This window comes from Plectropomus leopardus, chromosome 2 (assembly GCF_008729295.1).
Source record: "Plectropomus leopardus isolate mb chromosome 2, YSFRI_Pleo_2.0, whole genome shotgun sequence".
NCBI classification, from domain to species: domain Eukaryota; kingdom Metazoa; phylum Chordata; class Actinopteri; order Perciformes; family Serranidae; genus Plectropomus; species Plectropomus leopardus.
In genome coordinates, this window is record NC_056464.1 from 39,736,318 (window position 1) to 39,755,246 (window position 18,929).

At 39.9% G+C, this 18,929-nt stretch overlaps 1 protein-coding gene across 1 annotated transcript in view; it reads right to left on the reverse strand.

Annotated features, from left to right (window-relative positions):
* Window positions 1–8,027: 8,027 nt before the first annotated feature.
* The window catches only part of mmp24 (matrix metallopeptidase 24), a 70,421-nt gene continuing 59,519 nt past the window's right edge, over window positions 8,028–18,929 (reverse strand). The window contains 4 exon segments of the mRNA XM_042495632.1: window positions 8,028–9,425; window positions 13,118–13,204; window positions 13,207–13,383; window positions 16,667–16,805. Coding sequence (XP_042351566.1) covers window positions 9,061–9,425; window positions 13,118–13,204; window positions 13,207–13,383; window positions 16,667–16,805 — 768 coding nt within the window. The 3' untranslated portion in view covers window positions 8,028–9,060.

Below are 18,929 nucleotides of genomic sequence, written 5' to 3' on the forward strand. Positions count from 1 at the left end.
CTGAGGATATTAGCTTAATTAAAAAAAAAAACACCAAACAAAAATAAAACAACACGGGAAGGCAACAAACAACCCAAAAATAGCAAGAAATTACAAAAAATAAATAAATCTGAAAATAAATTACCCCAGAAAAAGAGTACAAAAGAAATTAAAAAATAAATAAATTAATAATTAAATCGGTATGAAAATAATCTGCGGAGATTATTTTCATACCGTTTCTTTTTTGCCTCTATTTTTATTTTTATTTATTTTTTGTTTTTGCAGTTTGCAGGGTAATTCTTGTCAGGTTGCTCATTATGTTTTTCCTGCATTTTGAAAAGAATTTAAATGGGTTTTCTTCGGTTCCACAGGTTTAAATGATAGTGAAGAGAACTAATATCGATCCAGATGTTAAAGGGTTAACTCGGAGGGCGGACCCAAAATGACATTACAGTAGAGTGAGCGGTAAATTATGTGAGTTCAAACCAAACTAACTATGGGACTCTGGCCCAATAACGCCAAAATAAACCCGCCAAACCCCAGCTTTAAAGCATAGCTTAGCAAGTATATTGATCTAAATATTAAATGAAGTTCTGCTTGCTGGGGTCACTCTGGTAAAACACGCTTATGACAGCGATCAGTTCAAAGTTTAGCTGAACAATGTCTATTTTTTACTACAATTTGTTCATTTTTTCTTTTTTTTTTTTTTTTTTTTACAATTATATGCTTTTGTAGGGATTTTCTTCTGAAACAATGCAAAAATTAAACATAAACTTTTTAAAGAAAAGTGTCCACAACAACTTCCACAAATGTTTCTGTAACTACAAGACAAATCTATTGTGTTGGGATTTGGAGTGATGGGTTACTTTTTCGTAATTTATTGTAACATCCTTGGCAATTGTCGCCCCTGTTTGGGAGTGGCGACTTAGATAACTAAGTCTACCTTTAAAGGCAACTCACTGTTGTCCAAAGCCACCAGAACGTCAGCAGACCTGAGACAAAATGGCCGAGAGGTGAACCAAGATCAGCTCCTCTTCTGAGGAAACTGTGGAGCTCAAATTGTAGTTTTTAAAAAAAATTCTGAACCTTTCCGTCGCCGCTCCTTTTGAATTTAAAGTTACATGGTCGACACACAGTGTGTGATATGGCCAAAGAGAAGGAATGTGACACTGAGAAAGACGAGGCTGGAGGTGTGGACAGTTTGTCCCAGGTCTGCACACAACAACCGTAAAAAAGAGGCAAATCTTCAGAGGACCCTTTGCCCTCCGCGACATGTACAGCTCAATAAATAAGTTTCAAACAGAAGAGCGGCGGACAGACAATGTCCGCCGCACACGTTAAAAATCTCATGTACATATATTTTTTCTTTATGCTTGTTCCATTAGTAACATGAATAAGCGACAATAAATGACTACGGTATGATTTCTTCAAGTACCATTCTTCCATTTCCACAAACAGACATCTGCTGAAATACACTGTACTTTTGTAAACTGCTATTCTTCTCTCAGTAAATATGTACAACGCTTCAGACTTTTCTCCCAGAGGGCTCAAAGGTGGCGTCTCTTTACAGAACAAATGATTTCAGTGTGTCTGAGTAAAGTTTTTTTCTTATTTTCAGGTAAATGAACATTTTACCGGCTCACCACCCTCAAACGTCAACACATTTCCGTCTTTTTAATAGCTTATTTGCAATCACATGATTATAATGATGCACAAAAACCAAATGGAGGGCAGGAAGTGATAAATTTTTATATATGCTGCATGAATGGATTATAGAGAAAAAGTGACAGGTTGGATGAACCTGCAGGCAGCGGGTATCATCAGAAATCTGGAACTCGTGTTGGATGTGGAAAAAAAAAAAAAACGGAAAAAAAACCCAACAGAAAATTATTTTTTTCCCCACCATCTCACTAATTTCCAATTGTTGTTTCAAATGAACTCGTCCTCCAGACCTTCCGATGAAACAAGCAAGTTAAAAGGACAGCCTGTTCTCATTCTGAACACTTTGACAGCGCTTTCGAAGAAAGGGCACGACAGAAAAAGGCGCCTTTCACGTACATGTGAAACGCCGCTCGTCGGCTGAGAACGCGGCCACAAAATCACAGGCATTTGTGCCGTGTTTGTGGTCTTCAACTCTAGTTTCCTGCCCTCCATCTGGACAGCGTGCCGATATATGACATCACATGCAATGAAGCTATTAAGAACTGCAGGCCATTCAGCAACCTTCAATACAACCACTGCACCCTGATGAGGATGATGTGAGAAGAGGAGTCATTCATCGTCAAATCTGGGCAGCGGAAGCCTAAAAACAACAACCAGAAAGTTGCCCCAAATCGCTGTAAAAATCAGCATGACGAACTGCGTGAGAAGCATTTTTCTCTCCCTCTATATCTACTGCTGAAGTGCCACGAAGCAAGGCACTTAATCCCCGATTGCATCAGTGCAGCGACTCAACGGCTTGCAGATGAATGGTTGTTTTTAATCTGCCTGCACAGTAAGTGCCTGATAACAAGTAATAATCCTGTATGCGAGCAGCTCTCAGCAGCAACTCCATCTGTCATTTACATTATGAATGAGCACCAAGAACAACAACAATGGCGGGAGTGAATGAGACGAATTAGGAGATATTATTATTATATGTGGGTGTGTTGAAGTGGAATGGAGACCCCTCGTTAGCTCGATGAAATGTTTGCCACCCTCAGGAGAAAGCTCTCCCCTCGCATCATCTCTCATGTTAAATTGCAGAGTAAAAAACCTGCACCGCTCGCCCAGAGCGCGGCCGTATTTACAACGTGTGCAGCGGTGCCCAGCAGAGACGCCACACAGCTGATAACCACCTTCACAAGCACAAAGATCACATAACATTTAACCCGCTGCGTTGCCTGTCTCGTCTAAGAATGCACAAAAGCAGAAAACCTGAATTTCATAGACAGAAGTTTAAAATAATCACCTCGACCTGCAGAGCGTTTTCCATCAGAAAATTAAGGAAGACAATCCACAAATTAAAACATAACACAGTGATATCAAGATAAACAGTCCAAAAAATGGAGCCTTTCTAAACTGCTAATAGCTACAGTACCCAGTGTCATTATCATCCTGTCTACTCCACATGAGTTTCACTGGAAGTAAACACAGAGGTTATATTCAACTTCCCGTCAATTTACACAATCTGCTTTCTTAGTAGTCAGTGTTTTGTTATTCAGTCTTTCGAAACTCTGAACAATTGTTAAGAAGTTGTGAGTAAATTTCAAATGAAAAAATTCATTCCAAAATGATGGATATTCTAGGTGAAGGAGGAACTTTATCAATAAATGTTTTTTCCCATCTTTTCCCCACTTTACATATACTGAATATTCAGTTTGCTGTTGTTCCGAAGATGTCAAATACCGCCACATTTGCAGTGCCTTTGGCGTAAGATCCAGACACCTAAAGCCATTTTATTGCACTGGATGTCGTAATTTGGGAAACATTCGCAGTGTTATTTTTTGCTGCCTGACGGCTGCTTGGCACCTGCTGTGGCAGCATGATATGTGGGATGGGTAGCGTGAGGTGACAAAACAGCTGATGGAACCTTTCAAGTCTGCACGTTACGCCGTGGATAATGTCAGGTTGAAATGCTGCTGGTAACAATGTTACATAAGGAGCATGAAAGTCTCAATAGCGTGGACGGGAGGGGTGATGGATGGATCCAACAAACCCTGGATTTTCATGTGGGAGTCTGTTGTTCGCTTCCCGTTTGAATGTGATGCTTTTTTTTACACCTCACCATGTGCCACTTTTACCTAATCCCAACCATCTGAGCCAGCATGTGTGTTTGTTGACGTCCCGGCTTTGGTTGCCAGGTGCTTATGTTGCCTAAACATAACCACGTGCAGTGTAATCCCAACATGTGCTTGTGTTGACATCATGGTAGCGGCATCCTGGAATGTCAACGGCAGATGCCGAAAGATAGAAGAGTGTAATATGCAGACGCAGAAGGGGGAAACGTGTGACGACTTGGGATGAAAAGGTATTGGTCAAACAAACCACGGACTTTCACCTGGAAGCACACTGTTCGCTTCTCATGTAAATGTTGAGCCAAAACCTTTTCTAAACCTAACTATGTGCTTGTGTTGCACGGCAAAAATTGGCACGCCATTTTGGAACTTCCACAACAAACGCAAGATACTTAGTGTGTGATATATAGACGTGAAAGGCACCGACTAAGTGGCAATATGTGAGGACTTCGGAAAGAGAACGGGTTGCTTGTCCAGTTTTGACAAAAGTTGTTACAGCTGTAAATGATGAATTGATCACTTGAGTAGCAAGTAGCAAGCCCTGCATGTGAGCCTCTGCTTCACCCAAATGTTGGATTTCCACCTTTTGGAATACAAGTTTTACTCACTTAAATTTTGATCAAATGCATTTTTCGCTTTAAAAACTTGCATCACTCAGCTCTGCCCAAACCTTCACACTCAAGCTGAGCAAACACAATGACAAGTTTGGTCCAATAGGCAATTTTCTGATGACAGACATTCATGTTTCCACATACTCACTCCACCCTCCCAGCAGAATAGTCTGTGCGCTTTATAGGCTTAAAGGTAAAAGAAGCAGAATGTCTCGTTCTGTGTTTATTGTACACCCACAAGGAACAAATGTGCGTTTTTTCAACTCCGAGTCAAAATAGCGCTGTAGGGATATTGAACGACATCGATTTGTGCTGAATGCTGTGTGTGCTGAATTGCTCTCGACAGCAGCGAGTAATTGCACGGATATGCGGCGAGAACACATTCAATTACTGCAGGACAGGGCGCTCGGTGAGTAAGGTACAAAGCTGAGTGAATGAGAACAAGAACAAGGGGAGGAGGGGGAGACAGAGAGAGACGTTCAGAGGCAGACATTATGTACATGTCTAAATGTAAAGTAGCCTTGAGAGCGATTCGTAAAGACTCACTGCTGCATTTTTACTGTGTGAATATTTACACATATATAAAGAAATAGAGATATTTATATATAGATACTGTAGTTAATAATCTCATTTCAGTCCATAAAAATGCATTTAAGTTTTTAGCTGCCGAAAGCGAATAAACAGTGACTCAGTCGGGGTGTCCCAACTTGCCCTCCAACAGTGATTCCCAGCCTGTGGTGGGAGGTCGAGGACGGGGGACTCCAGAGCCCCTCTGGGGAGCTGACTGGCCTCAGAGTGAACCATTATGAGTCATAGTGGAGTTAATGACATTTAAATGAGCAGCTTGTGTATTTAAATAAAGCAAAATAAGGGTTAGAACTGCAGTGCTGCTGTTTCAGAGGATGTGCTGTTGCATAATGTTTACTCAAATGTACCTTTCTTTTGTGCGTGCATTCCTCCTCCTACACGGCCAGTAAGATAAATCTTTTCACACCAAAATTAAAGCCGTTTAAAACATCCAAAGTTTGTAAAAAATACAAAAAAAATGTTAAACATAAAAAACTAAAAAAAAAACCCAAAAACTCACCAGAAAAAAATGTTGGTTTCTGCGAACCAAGAGAGTGCTATATATTTCATATTTCTCTGAAATTTTGTCATAATGAGCGTGAGAAATCTGAGTAATGGCCAAAAACATGTAAAGTCAAAGTGACCTCGATCACCAAAATCCAATCAATTCATCACTGAGTTTCATACCCCTTTCCCACCAAAATTAGCGTGTGCATGCAGGTTTTTCAAACACAGATAAAAACAGGCAGGAGATCTGGTAAACAGTAAAGACAGCAGCAGGATCAGAGGTCTTTGAAAACTCTTTTGTGGTTTCTTCTCTTTAAATATCTCTTATTCAGTCTCCCTTTCAAACTCAGCGCAGATGTATTTGGATCGATGTTTTTGTGCTGATTAGGAGGAGATGGAGGGTAATTAGTGAGGACGCGTCATTCTTGCTGATAAAGGAGCTGAAAATACTGGGTGTTGCGTTCCCATCAGGTGTGAGCGTGTTTTTTTTGTGCAGTGGAAATGAGGATATGGATGTTTGTGCCAAATTTTAAGGAAATTCCCTTGCACACAGCTGGACAGAAATGTACAGCAACATTTTTTTTCTAGTGATTGTTGGTAAACGTCACACAGCTCGTTCATATGTACCAAACAGGCCCAATGTGATACCAGAGGACAAGAGTTTTCCATCTGTTCCATCAAAGCTTAATCTGTCTTTATGAGTTTGGTGAAGTGATCATACGTGACACCAGGACTGTTACAGTCAAAATACTCATGTCTAAAGTATTTTATATATAACTGTTCTCTTTGCAGGCTGTTTCACTTTAAATCTTTAACGCCAAATTTTGATTCTTGTCTCACAGAAAAAACCTCTAAATCTTCATTCCTGCAAATCCTGGAGGCCACTTGAAACATCTAATCTTCCTTTTCTAACACAACAAGCAAAACAAATTGTGTTTAAAATGCGTCAACAAGTAAAAGTCGACTATTTAGAGCCAAAAACGACAAGTCATTTTTAGCACTTTCTGACTAAACTTGAGACAAACCACAAGCTCCTCAGTTATAACCGACGATAAAAGCACTTATTAAAGCAACCTGCCTGAATATGCAACAAGCAGCCGGGCGTGTGAAGCAAACTGGATACAGATGGTGTGTTGATTTAAAAATCAAGAAGATCAAAAGATGTAAAGAAAGATGCGTCATGTGGAGACGGAGAGCAGCGGGGACGGGCAGAGAGGGTAAAAGGAGGAACAGACGGCGAGGACAAACAAACAGAGAAGAGCAGAGGCCAGATGGACGGGAGGAATTACAAGAGGACAGTGAGAAAAGACAGAGGGAGGACAGTCGGATTAAAGCGAGGGATGCGGAGGGCGAGTAGCCCCTATTAGAGCTTTGTGAGCAGAAGTACTTCATTAAGCTCGGTCGATGTCGCCGCGCCGCAGACAGCATACTAATACAGACCCACATATATCCTCTGTGCATCCCCCTCCCCCTCCGCCTCCCTGGATCCAAACCCTCGCTGTCCTTTCTGTCTCCTTTCCTTGAGGTGTCTCCCTCCTCGCTCGAGCGTGGAAAGAGAGAAATACAAAGATGAGGATAGGAACAGACTCTAACAAACTAACTAGTTCAGCTCAGGGCCCGTATTTATCAAACTTCCAAGAATTACGCTTAAGACCAAATCCGGGATTAAAAAAGTTCTTTGCTGAGTGTGATCGTTCAGACACATTTTTTATGCAACTTAGTCTTACAGCCAAGTGTAACATTTAACCCTTTAAAACGGGAGCAAATCCTTGTTATATCAAGCAGCAACTAACATGTAAAATTCACACCAGTTTCCTAAATATATAGTCAACACGTTCTCATCCCAGCTGATAAAATACTGCGGTCTACACATCAAAATAAGATGCCTTGGGTACCCCTCGTGTTGAATTTGGACGTTCAGAGATAGCGTCTATCAGCAGTTTTATTTTGAAGTACGCAATTTGGAGTAAAACTTTTGACTTTTTAATTTCTATCTTTCACTTTAGGGTTTCTGATTTTTTTAATTTTTATTTTGTAAATCTCCTTTTCTTTTCTTTATTTGTCTCCCTGGAAAGCACTTTGTGCTTAAGCTTAACCCATTAAAACTTGAGAAAGTTGGTGTGATATCTTTCAAAAACATGCAAAGAAGGCAATGAGCAAGGAAGGAAGAAATGACCCCAAAATTAGCAAGAAATTAGTAGAAAAGTGCAAGAAAATTGCCTGAAAATACCTGCAACAAATTACCTGTAACAAAAATTTAAATATGTAATTATGATACTTAGAAATCTTATTTTCCTCTGGCTTTTTTCCCCTAGCTTTATAAAAATATTTTTCTAAATCTACTTATTTCATGCAATTTGATGAGCATTTCATACCCATCTGCTACTTTCCATTTTTTGTCATTTTTTTTTGAAAGAAATCGCAACAATTTCCAAAAATATTTTGAAAAGCGTTCGGAAGGATTGCCAGGAAAGTTTTGTTGCTCCACATTTAAAGGGTTACGGCAGTGCTTTAAAAAAATTATTATTATTATTATTATTAAGCCCAGAGTTCAACTTTGTATGAGTTTGACAAATACAAGCCCTGGTTATGTGCAGTGTGTTAAATATAAGCAAATATTTTAGGCCTGCTGAGCCAGAGATAAGGCTGTTGAACTGTCATTCATCTATTCTATCATTATATGCTGATGACCAGCTATTCTACATCTGCAAAAACCCCTCAGTCCAAGCTGTGTAAATCACATCAGGGGAGTTTTAAACTGAGAAAGACGTGAGTTAATGGTGTGTTTTGTTGTGTGTTGTGAAAAAAGAGAGAAAAAGGTCCTCTTTGACAGTTTTACAGTTCCATAAAACAATAAATAAGTTAAATAAAATTCAGAGATCCACAAAGAGATCCTTGGTTTTCTTTTTGTTATGGCCTTTCTACCTACATTTTATCTTCAAGTTTGATATTTTGAAAACATTTCTTTTCTTTTTTTTCTCATTAAATTTCATCTGACTTGATAGTTGAAGTAGTTCACGTGTATAAGTTGTCGTTCAGACAAACTTGGAGGTGGTGTCTGGCTTCAAGGAGCATCTTCTTTCTGCCCCGAATCCTCTTTTCTTTTTTATTTTCACTGAGAAGATGAGTCGTGTTGTCGGTCCCAGGAGAAATAATCAAAGTTCAGCATCGCTCATGAAGACCGCATTTCGCTTAGCCAGAGAGGTTTTGGGCAAATCAGGTGTGTTCATAGCCAATCTGGTCCTCCTGGACTTGTTCTTGTTGTCCTCAGTCATGTTTGTTTTTCGCATCGTTGCCAAAAGCCAAAATCAGTATCCTTGGAGTGCTTGTGTCACAAGACAGACACAAATCTCTCTCACACACAAACTTGCATACACACACACTCACACACACACACACTGAGCCAATGTCTAAATCTGGTCCTGCAGCTCCTCTTCAGTGTCCGCCCTCCGATCACCGGCTTGCACAATTAGCGTCTCTCAGCATTTACTTTCCATTGTTTTGTTTTTTTGTGTTTGTTTGTTCGTGGCCATCAGCCAACCGAAGTGAGCGAACAGTATGACGACTGCTTGACCCCCTTCAATCCATGAACTTTGACCTCTTCAAAGGAAAGTTGCCTGTCATACCCACTCCTGAACCGGGTATTTGTAGTAGTGCTGCGTCATGGTGTTCTGCTGCACCCCTTTGTTTTTAAACTGAAATATCGTGTACACCAGCACCAGGATGCACAGCGACAGAATACACGGGATCACCACGGCGATGGCGTTGACCGTCGTCGGTACGTCGTTGATGGTCACCATGATGTCCACGTCGTCCAGGGGCAGCTGGCGGTCTCCGCGGTTACCCTTGCTGCCGGAGCGCTCCATGTCAGACTGGTCGCAGCCCATCCAGTCGCGCAAGATGGACTTGGGGTAGCCGGGTTCCACCGTCAGCTTCTGGTTGTCGAACTTCCAGTACTCCTTCCCCTTGTAGAAGTACGTGTAGTCTGAAGACGAGAGGATGAGTGGGTGGGGGAGGAAGACAGAAAGAAAAGTGGGAAGGAGGTGAAGGACAGAGCGCAGAAAAGGGAAATTAGTGACCGTTCTGAATGCTCTAATGTTTTTTCTACTTTGGCTATAAGCTGACGCAAGGTCAGACAGGAAACAAAATTCAGCCCTGGCATTTTTCCTTTGGACCGGACCACTGCGACACCACGACCACGAAACCTGAGAAGATGATTTGCGGAGAGGTACCGAGGCTCCACACTGATTAAGAAACGTTGCGGTAAACGTCTGTGATCAGACCTGATTCCATAGCATAGACTGTATATAAAGATAGACAACATGACAGCTCCTCCAAAGTGTGTCTTTTCAATCTGGATCGCCCCCTGGTGTCTGACTGCAGTACAGGTCAGAAAGCCTTCCATGTTAGTCAATGAGCCAAACTAAAAAGTCAAAGTACACGCCAAATAAATTTTTCCCAAAGACTGTTTCTTTACACTGAAGGTAGTTTTCATCACCCTGATGTTTGATTTTATGATTAGTTAAGTTTTACGATAAGAAGACGACAGTGCACTTAGATGCAGATGCAGCAGCCAGTAGCTCCTAAAATCCTTGCTATGTTTTTTTGCAATATTTTTCTTAATTTTCGACTCCATTTCCCCATTCTGCTGAACCATGACTTCTCTGCTATAGAGAAGCACTTATCAACATCAGGAAAAGTTGGGTGGAGTTTGGACTGAATGAAGCAGATCACGAGAGGATTCCCAAGACATGGCATACACTGAACGGCCAGTCAGACCACAGGGGAGAAATGAAACCGAAAGACAAGAGAGGGAGGAGAGCTGGTATCAGGGCACGGCTCAAATCAAATGAAAAAAACAAATTTAAATCAAATCAGATAAAAAAAAATCAAATGAAATAAAATCAGACAAAAAAATCCAGTCCAATCCAATCAAATGACAAAAAAAGAAAAAAAATCAAATCAAATCAAATACAAAAATAATAAATCAAAGTCTTCTTTTTGCACTGAGCACTTTCATTGGCTATTAAATACTATGATTTCACTGCTGAAATACCTCAACTCCAAAAATTCCAACTTAACCAATTAAGAAACCCATAATTGTTTTGTCTGGAGCTTTAAAATTATTGGTCCGGTCAAAAAAATCACAAGAATAGAGACCAGATCGCACATTACTATGGACAGACAACTCCACCATGTTTCCTTTGTTTCAAAAAAGCTCAGAGACAAACAGTCCTTGACTCTTTAAGAAAACCTTTCTCCTTAACTGAAAAACATCCGTCAGTGACCTCGGCTCCCTCGCTCGGCGCTGGCAGATCCCTGTGACGCAGAATCTCATTAGCGGCAATAACATTTCTGCTGTGACACGGAGGTTACAGGCAGTTACAGTATTTCGGTCCCAGCGGTGGTTGTTTTTATTGAAGGGCAATATTATGTAATGCCTGTGAGACAGACACTGTAGCTGGGAGACAAATGGGATGGTAAGTGAGAGAGAGAGAGAGAGAACAGGAGGAGAAAACATGAAGTGATTCAACTACAACACACACACACACACACACACACACACACACACACAAGATTAAAGGGTAAAATAAGTGTGTGTTAGCCGATATTTCATTAAATGTCTGCAGGTCAGTGATACATTTTCATTTTCATTTTACATACGTAAAGTGTTTTGCATTTATATTTAAAGGAGCAGTGCGTAAGATTCAGTGACATTAAGCATTTCAGCACCAGCTGAAACTTCTCCTGGTTAGAATTTTCTTCAGCGTTCATTGTTCAGGAGGTCTCTTCCTCCTCAAAACCAACAGGCGTGGTGATTTATGCTGGTAAAAACACTGAATAAAGAAGTTTCACATTACAAATCAGTTGCTGTCTGACGCTGTTTGGCATGTTGGGGATGATCTGCCGGCCCAGCACCTGCAAATGTGTGCTCGCTTATTTTCTCCGACAACTATCAGCTTTGTCATCTTATTATTTTAAAGTTTTTATGGTCTGAACTGAATTTCTAGGTGGTGTATATGTGAAACACAATTTTGTTTCTATGTGAAGCATAAAAATGACAAATAAAGGAATCTTGAACTTGAGATACAGAATTTCAGGGTTTTTATCAGAAGCCAAATTATCAGGCAGAGGTCTCCTCACCAAACAACCAGATCAGGTGATTTATGCTCAAGTATTATAAAAGTAAGCTTAAAAAAGTAAAATAAAAAGAAAAATAAAATTAAATGAAAAAGAAAAAATAATCACCCCAAAAATTTGAAGGAAAATAAAATCGCCAATTTTCCACCTTTTTCAAGAAAACAGGCCATCCTAACCTCAGGTTTGTGGGTTTGGAGGGCGTGTTTTATTTTAAAAATTTTGGAGATTATTTTTTGTTTTTTTACAGAGGTCCGGTCTTCGAAATGCCCCCGGTAAGAGGAACCACATTTGAACTTAACTAAAGAAAGCAGAGAACGACAACAAGGATATCTGGCCCAAAGACACACACACACACACATGCACACGCATGCACGCACACACAGACGCACACACAGACACACACACAGACACACACACACACACACACACACACACACACACACACACACACACACACACAGAGTCCCTGCAGGACAGTTTCTCATCTAACACAGAGACACAATGCGCATGTCACCATGAACATGTCACCACCTCTGATCCTTCTCTCTCTCTCTCTCTCTCTCTCTCTCTCTCTCACACACACACACACACACACACACACACACACACACACACACACACACACACACACACACACCCACCCTCCCTCCCTCTGGGCACTGAAAGGTCATGAGGTCAGAACTCGACAAGTGGAAGTGATGATGAGCACTTGTCTTCCAGCTGACAGCGTGTCTGTGTGAGTCTGTCACTGCTGCTTGTACTGTGTTGAGGAAACAGTAATTCAATATGAATAAAATGTTTATTTTTTAAATTATATAAATATAGAATTTCTCTTTGAAATGACAGTAAAAGGGATTATAATTTTTTTCCTCTTACATGGATGTCTGAGGTGTGTGCGTCTGTCACCTTTGCTTGTACTGTGTTATGGGAAAAGTAAAAAAACAAAAAAAACAAAAAACCCAAACAAATATATATATATTCCTTATAAAGATGTGAGTCGAGTCTGTTGCCATAGCTTGTACTATGTTGAGAATGTGAATAAAATTATTTTTTAATAATACAAATGTATTTATTTAAACAATTATTTTTTTAAATGACTATAAAGGAATTATGAATAAATAAATAAATAATATTTGTGTTTCCCCTACATGATTGTGTGAGTCTGTTGTCTTTGTTTGTACTGTACTGAGGGAGAAGTAATTCAATGGGAATATAATTAATTATTTATAATGTAAATACACATTTTTTTCTAAAATGACAATAAATGGAAAAATAATAATAAAAAAACCCTAAATATTAGTGTTTCCCTTACATGGATTTATTTGTGGCTGCCCACCGAAATATCAGAAATCTCTAACAAGCTGATATCTGAAACACTCAGCAAATCACATTAAAACAATCTAGATTGAAAATGGCACGACAGGTAAGAAGGACATTTTTTGGGGGGGATTTTTGGAGTGAACTGTCTCTTTAAAGTTTTAAACATCTGCAAAGCCCTTTGAAAAGTGTAAAAAAATGTTTGAAGTGAACACTCACATCCCTCCCTGCTGATGAAGGCTCCCTGCGGTGCGTCCGGTATTCCCTTCCACACAGTGATGGGTTTGGGGTACCCGGGGTCGCCGTGCGCTTCTCCTCGTTGTAGCGCCAGTACTGGTCCCCTTTGAAGAAGTAGGTTTTCCCAACGGGCTCCCAGCGCAGCGCCGTGTCGATGCCGTCTTTGGGGAGGCAGCTGCCCAGCTCCACCAGGCTGTGAGGGTAACCCGGCTCAGCCGTCACCTCCTTAAACACCCAGTACTTATCGCCTGGAAGGTGTGGGAAAACATGAGTCAGCACTTATGTTACACATATTTTCAGTTTTATTGTCACAATTTAATTGGACGAGAGGGTGGAGCTGATTCACAGACTGAGGAGACGCTTCGCACACAGACTGTCGCTCATGCAACCTCATACAGTTAATGTTGAAACTACCGGAAGAGACCACAACCGTTTTTTGTACCAGGCTGTATGCATGTTTATTTGGGCAATTTATTTTTATTTTAGTTTTAGTGATGGAAAGTGCAGTACCAGAAAACAACAATCCCAAAAAACAACAACAAAAAAAACAATCAAGGTAGTGATAGGCAATGCAAAAATTACCAAGAAATTAGTTAAAAAACAAGAAAATTACCTGAATATAAGGGAAAAAACAAAATAAAAAAAGAAAAAGAATTAAAAGGGAAATTACAAATAAAAGTAAAGAAAAATGAAACTGTAAATACAATAAAAAGGAAATTACCTGGAAAAAGTGCTTAAAACCTGAAACAATTCTGTAACATATGTGATTTTGATAATAATAAATAAAGTTTGTTTTCCCAGCTTTTTCTTCTTCCTTAGACATTTTCCCTAGCTCTAAAAAAAGACTATATCTTCAGAAAACAGTGACGTCACAGTCAAACTGTACTACAGCACAGAAGCTGCTTTCTTCTTCAAAAACCATGAAGATGAACGTTCCTCTGCAGCTTCGTTAAATATCCACTTCTCATTGTTCAGAAGATAAACGAGGGAAAATTAAAGACAGATTAAAAAACTGCTGGTTAAATCAAAGATCTGCTCTATAAAAGCTCTTTTACTGGGCAATTCAATTAGCACGAAACAACAACAACTCCTTTAAAAAACCCGTGCTCATCATCTGAAAGAAAAAACAACATATGGGAACGATAAATACAAACACCGACATGAATAGATTCCTCCGGGTACTTCATGCAGCTGGACTCTTTAAAGTAACTGTACACATTACTGGGAACATACGATGGAGGTTTTTTTGTTTCTTTATAATGCAATCAAACAACAGAGCAAAACTTTTAAAAACTGCCATCAAAAAATATGCACACTGATAAAAATAAAGTGCCTGCTTTACTTAAAGGAATTACTGCAGCGTTTTGCATGAGATTTTTATGTAGATCAAGCAAGAATGTTGTTTGAACTTAGTCATTTGTATGTAAGCAATATATTTTTTTAAGTAAAATCAACTTAATTTTTCTGGTAAAGTCAACTTAAATTTACTTGTAAAATTAATTTGATTTTACTGATTTTACATACAAAACAAAAAACGTTACTGCTAGATCTACATAAAAATCGTATGCAAAAAGTTGACTTAATTAAAAGGACATCAAGCATAATTTTTCTTTTGCATCTTAAAAAATTTGAATATCATGAAAAAATCATTTTTCTTCGTAATTTAATTCATGTTTATTCATTACACATAAATTGAAATATTTTAAGACATTTTTTTGTTTTAATTTTGGCGATTATGGGTTATAGCTCAGGAAATTTAGAAATCCAGTATCTCAAATTATTTGAACATTTACTAGGATTATAGATATGTCCAACTTCTGAAAGGTATATATCTACTAGTATCTAATATTTTTAAAAAAAAATTCTTAATTTCTCATCGTTTTCTTCATCATAATTATCAGTTATAACATTTTTAGTTTATGTAATGAGTCTCGTCTTAACTTTCTTAACTTTTTCACAAAATTCAGTTTTTTTTAATGCACCTGTATTTGCGAGCAAAAAAAAAAAAAAATTGGTGCTGTTTTTGTGCACGTCACCTCCAAACTGTAGGAACAGAAGGTTTCAAAAGGAGTCCCTGAGCAACTGCAAGAAGAGTTTCTCATGTCACACATGGAGCAGAGAATTACCTGCATACAAACAAACAAACACACACACACACACACACACACACACACACACACACACACACACACACACACACACACACGCACACACACTGACAAACGTGTTCTGTCCACACGTGTCCAAAATGTGTGCAAGAAGCATCACTGAGTGTCTTTGTGTGTGTGTTACAGCCTGGTTGAGCTGTGTCATTGTGTGAATCTGTGTACGTGTGTGTTAATGTGTGTATGTGTGTGTGTGTGTCTGTGTGTGTGTGTGTGTGTGTGTGTGTCTGTGTGTGTGTGTGTGTGTGTGTGTGTGTGTGTGTGTGTGTCTGTGTGTGGGTGTGTGTGTGTGCGTGCGTGTGTGTGTGTGCGTGCGTGTGTGTGTGTGTGAGTGAGTGAGAGAGAGTCGGCAGCTGAGAGAGCAAAGCTATTAATATCTGCTCCTGGCTGGCTGCGATAGCAGGACACTCCATCAGAAGATGTCAGCGTGCGTGTGCCTGTGTGTGTGTGTGTGTGTGTGTGTGTGTGTGTGTGTTACAGAGAGGGTGAGAAAGAGTGAGACAGAGATGGAGGCAGAGAGAGTGACTCCACAGTCAGCAGCCGGGGGATGAGGGAGGTTTCATACATGGACTCAGATGCTATTACTTTAGACGGGGAGCTCCCCGCCACACTGCCATTCTCTATTTCACACTTTATTAAATATATTTTCGGGAGGAGGAGGAGGGCATGTAGAGAGCTGGACAGGGTCGACTAACACCGGAGCAGATGGCAGACGGAGATTTGTTTGAGAAAAGTTTTTCCACTGAAAACAGAAGAAAAGGCTGCTGTTTTACATGTCTCTAAACTACGAATACGTTGAATTTTGCTTCATATGATTCATATCAGCGTCTCTAAAGTAAATGAGCCGACTGTGTCGTCAGGAGGTGGAGGGATGGTGTGACACCTGAGAGAGATGCCTGCCAAGCTGCAGACCATTGTGCACGACCAACAAACAATAAGACCGGTGGTTTTCAGCAGCTTCTTAGCCCCCAGATATGTTTTTATTGTGACCTGTGGCTGATTTTCTGTCAGGGGTCGTGCCACAAAAAAACGCTTGTGTTTTTACTGAGACATTGTTGCTTTTTCAGTGGGTCTTGAGCCCCAAAAGTGGAAATTTTAAGCAAAAATAGAATCTTTTCCAAACCATAACCATGTGTTTTTTGTGCCTAAACCCATACAGCAGTGATACTCAACCTGCAGCCTGTGGGCCAAATCGGGCCCCAAATAGTGTGTCGGCAACCATTTTCTAAGTTACAATAAAGATGAAGTGATTCACAGAGAGAATTGATTTTGTACTTTTAGTATCCATAAGGTGCCAGAGTGCATAAACAACATCAAAATAGAGCTTTTTTAGCAAAAAAAGTGCCAGTGGTATTTTTCCTCGTACCTTTGAAGAAGACAAATTTGCCATCAGATCTCTCGTAGGCGGCGTCGATGCGAGGCGGCAGGCCCTTCCAGAACTGATCGATCTGCATGGGATAACCCTCCTGCACCTTGTTGTTCCTCAGACGCCAAAACCACCGGTCCTGCAACATAATGAGGCACGAGTTAGAGACTCAGTGTCACTGGAGACGATGTAACTTTATAGATTACAACTCCAGTGGTTATTAAATATAAGAGTCAAAATGATGGGAAGTAGATATAAGATCTTTACTGAGCTGCTGTTTGCATTACAGCTGAAAGTGTCTGATTTGGTATCTGAGACAAATCTGGAATTACAAATCTGAAAGTGTGCATGATGATTCTGTCATATTATTCCTGGCTGCAATAGAAATAAAGCTGCCAACGTTTTGAACGTCCATCGGCGTGCTTCATGAATGTTATCGCCAGAGGAGAAGTCACAGAACATCACTCAGTGCAAACACAGTCGTCTCGCAATTGTGCTTTATTGAAAATATAGCTCAAGTTTTGCACAAATCTGCAGTGGAAACCCGCCTACAGTATTACATACAGTGTATATATACATACATACAGTCTGCAGAAACAGAAACAGCTGATGGGAAATGTAGTGCTTCAGGAAAAGTCTGTGTGACTGTGAGGTAAAGCGGTGAAAATACTCAAAAAATAGTGCCCACTTAGCCTGATATCAATTTTTATTTTTATTTTTTTGGTAGGCCTTTTTTGAAGTGGCTAAAATACTTTTTGATATCAACCTCTTTGGCGTAGCCGCCAGCTACTGTATGTAATACACTGACTACACATAAGTTTCTCATGGAGTATAACACACCTACGTGGCCTTGGATTGGAAATAATGACGGCTAGTGCGGTGGCTGCAATAGAAATAAAGCTGCTAATGTTTTGAACATCCATCGCCATGGTTACTGGGATGTTATCAACAGAGGAGAAGTTGCATAAGATAAGAAGATTTTGCAATTGTGTTTTATTGTCATTTTGAGAATATTGCCTAAGTTTTGTGCTCGTTTTACCCTCCTAATGAGGCAAAGTGGATGCTGCATATGAAAACTCACTTTGAAATGTGACACAAAGACGAGATCTTTGCTTTATCTGATGTGTTTTTAAACCACACAGCCTGAGCTGTCTGTCGGGAACCATCCGGGACTGTCATGTCATTCACTCCATGAGGTATTCCCCACATCATTTACTTCCCCCAAAATCTCTAAGAAAAGAAGGAGACACTAACTCTCGCAGATGCCGCTGCAGCGACATATATGATGTCTCACACTTGAGGTATCACAGTGGGAGAAGAAGAAGAAGGAGTGAAAAAAAGAGGATGAAAACAAAGAAAAGAAAAGTGAGGTGATGCAAGGTAGGAAGCAAAGAAGAGGAAGAGGAGAAGGAGAAGGCGAGCATCAATCTTAGCTCATTATCATTTGGCTTCGGTGAATCTAGGACACAGCCAAGCACGGTCCCCGCTGAGCGCCACACACACACACACACACACACACACACACACACACACACACACACACACTCCATCTCAAATGATCCGACATCATCCACTGCTGCCCGTTAATGCTTTTCTGTGTGAACCAACAGACAGAAAAAAAGAAAAAAGAAAAGAAAATCAATGCTCCACATCTTGCAAAAGAAACCATGAGTGTTTCTCACCAAGGAAACATCCCATAATGAGTGTCTCCTTTCAAACGCCCACTGGCTCTCAGTGCTCTTTATGTCCTAATACGCTTCTTTCTGTCCCAGAGTTTAAGGGAAATCGCCCTTGTTTCTCTGATCGATGACGATGATGATGCTTTTCTGAAGTTACAGGGAGGCTTTTCTTTCAGCGTGTGACGTCACAATTCAAAAAATTTCTACACACGTCACACAGTCGCTCCAACTCTGCTGCAACTCACTAAAAAAGCTGTCAATAAATTAAAAAAACGTCATTGCTTTCCTAATAATGTTAGTTTATACCTTCAAAACTGTCTTGATTTCTTTTAAAAAGGGAAAGAGCAACTTAAAAAGAATTAACTCCAAAGCACAAAATTAGTAAAAAAAAAAAAACAAGAAACAAACAAAAAAATCCAACCTATTAATCTACTGATTTCTTACAATTTGTGGGACATCCCTTGACAGGCTGCTCATTGCCTATTTTCCATGTTTAATAAAGGTGAAAAATATATCTTGTAACTGCATTATTTAAATATCCATTTTCTTGCTGCGGACATTTCTACTTATATATATATATATAC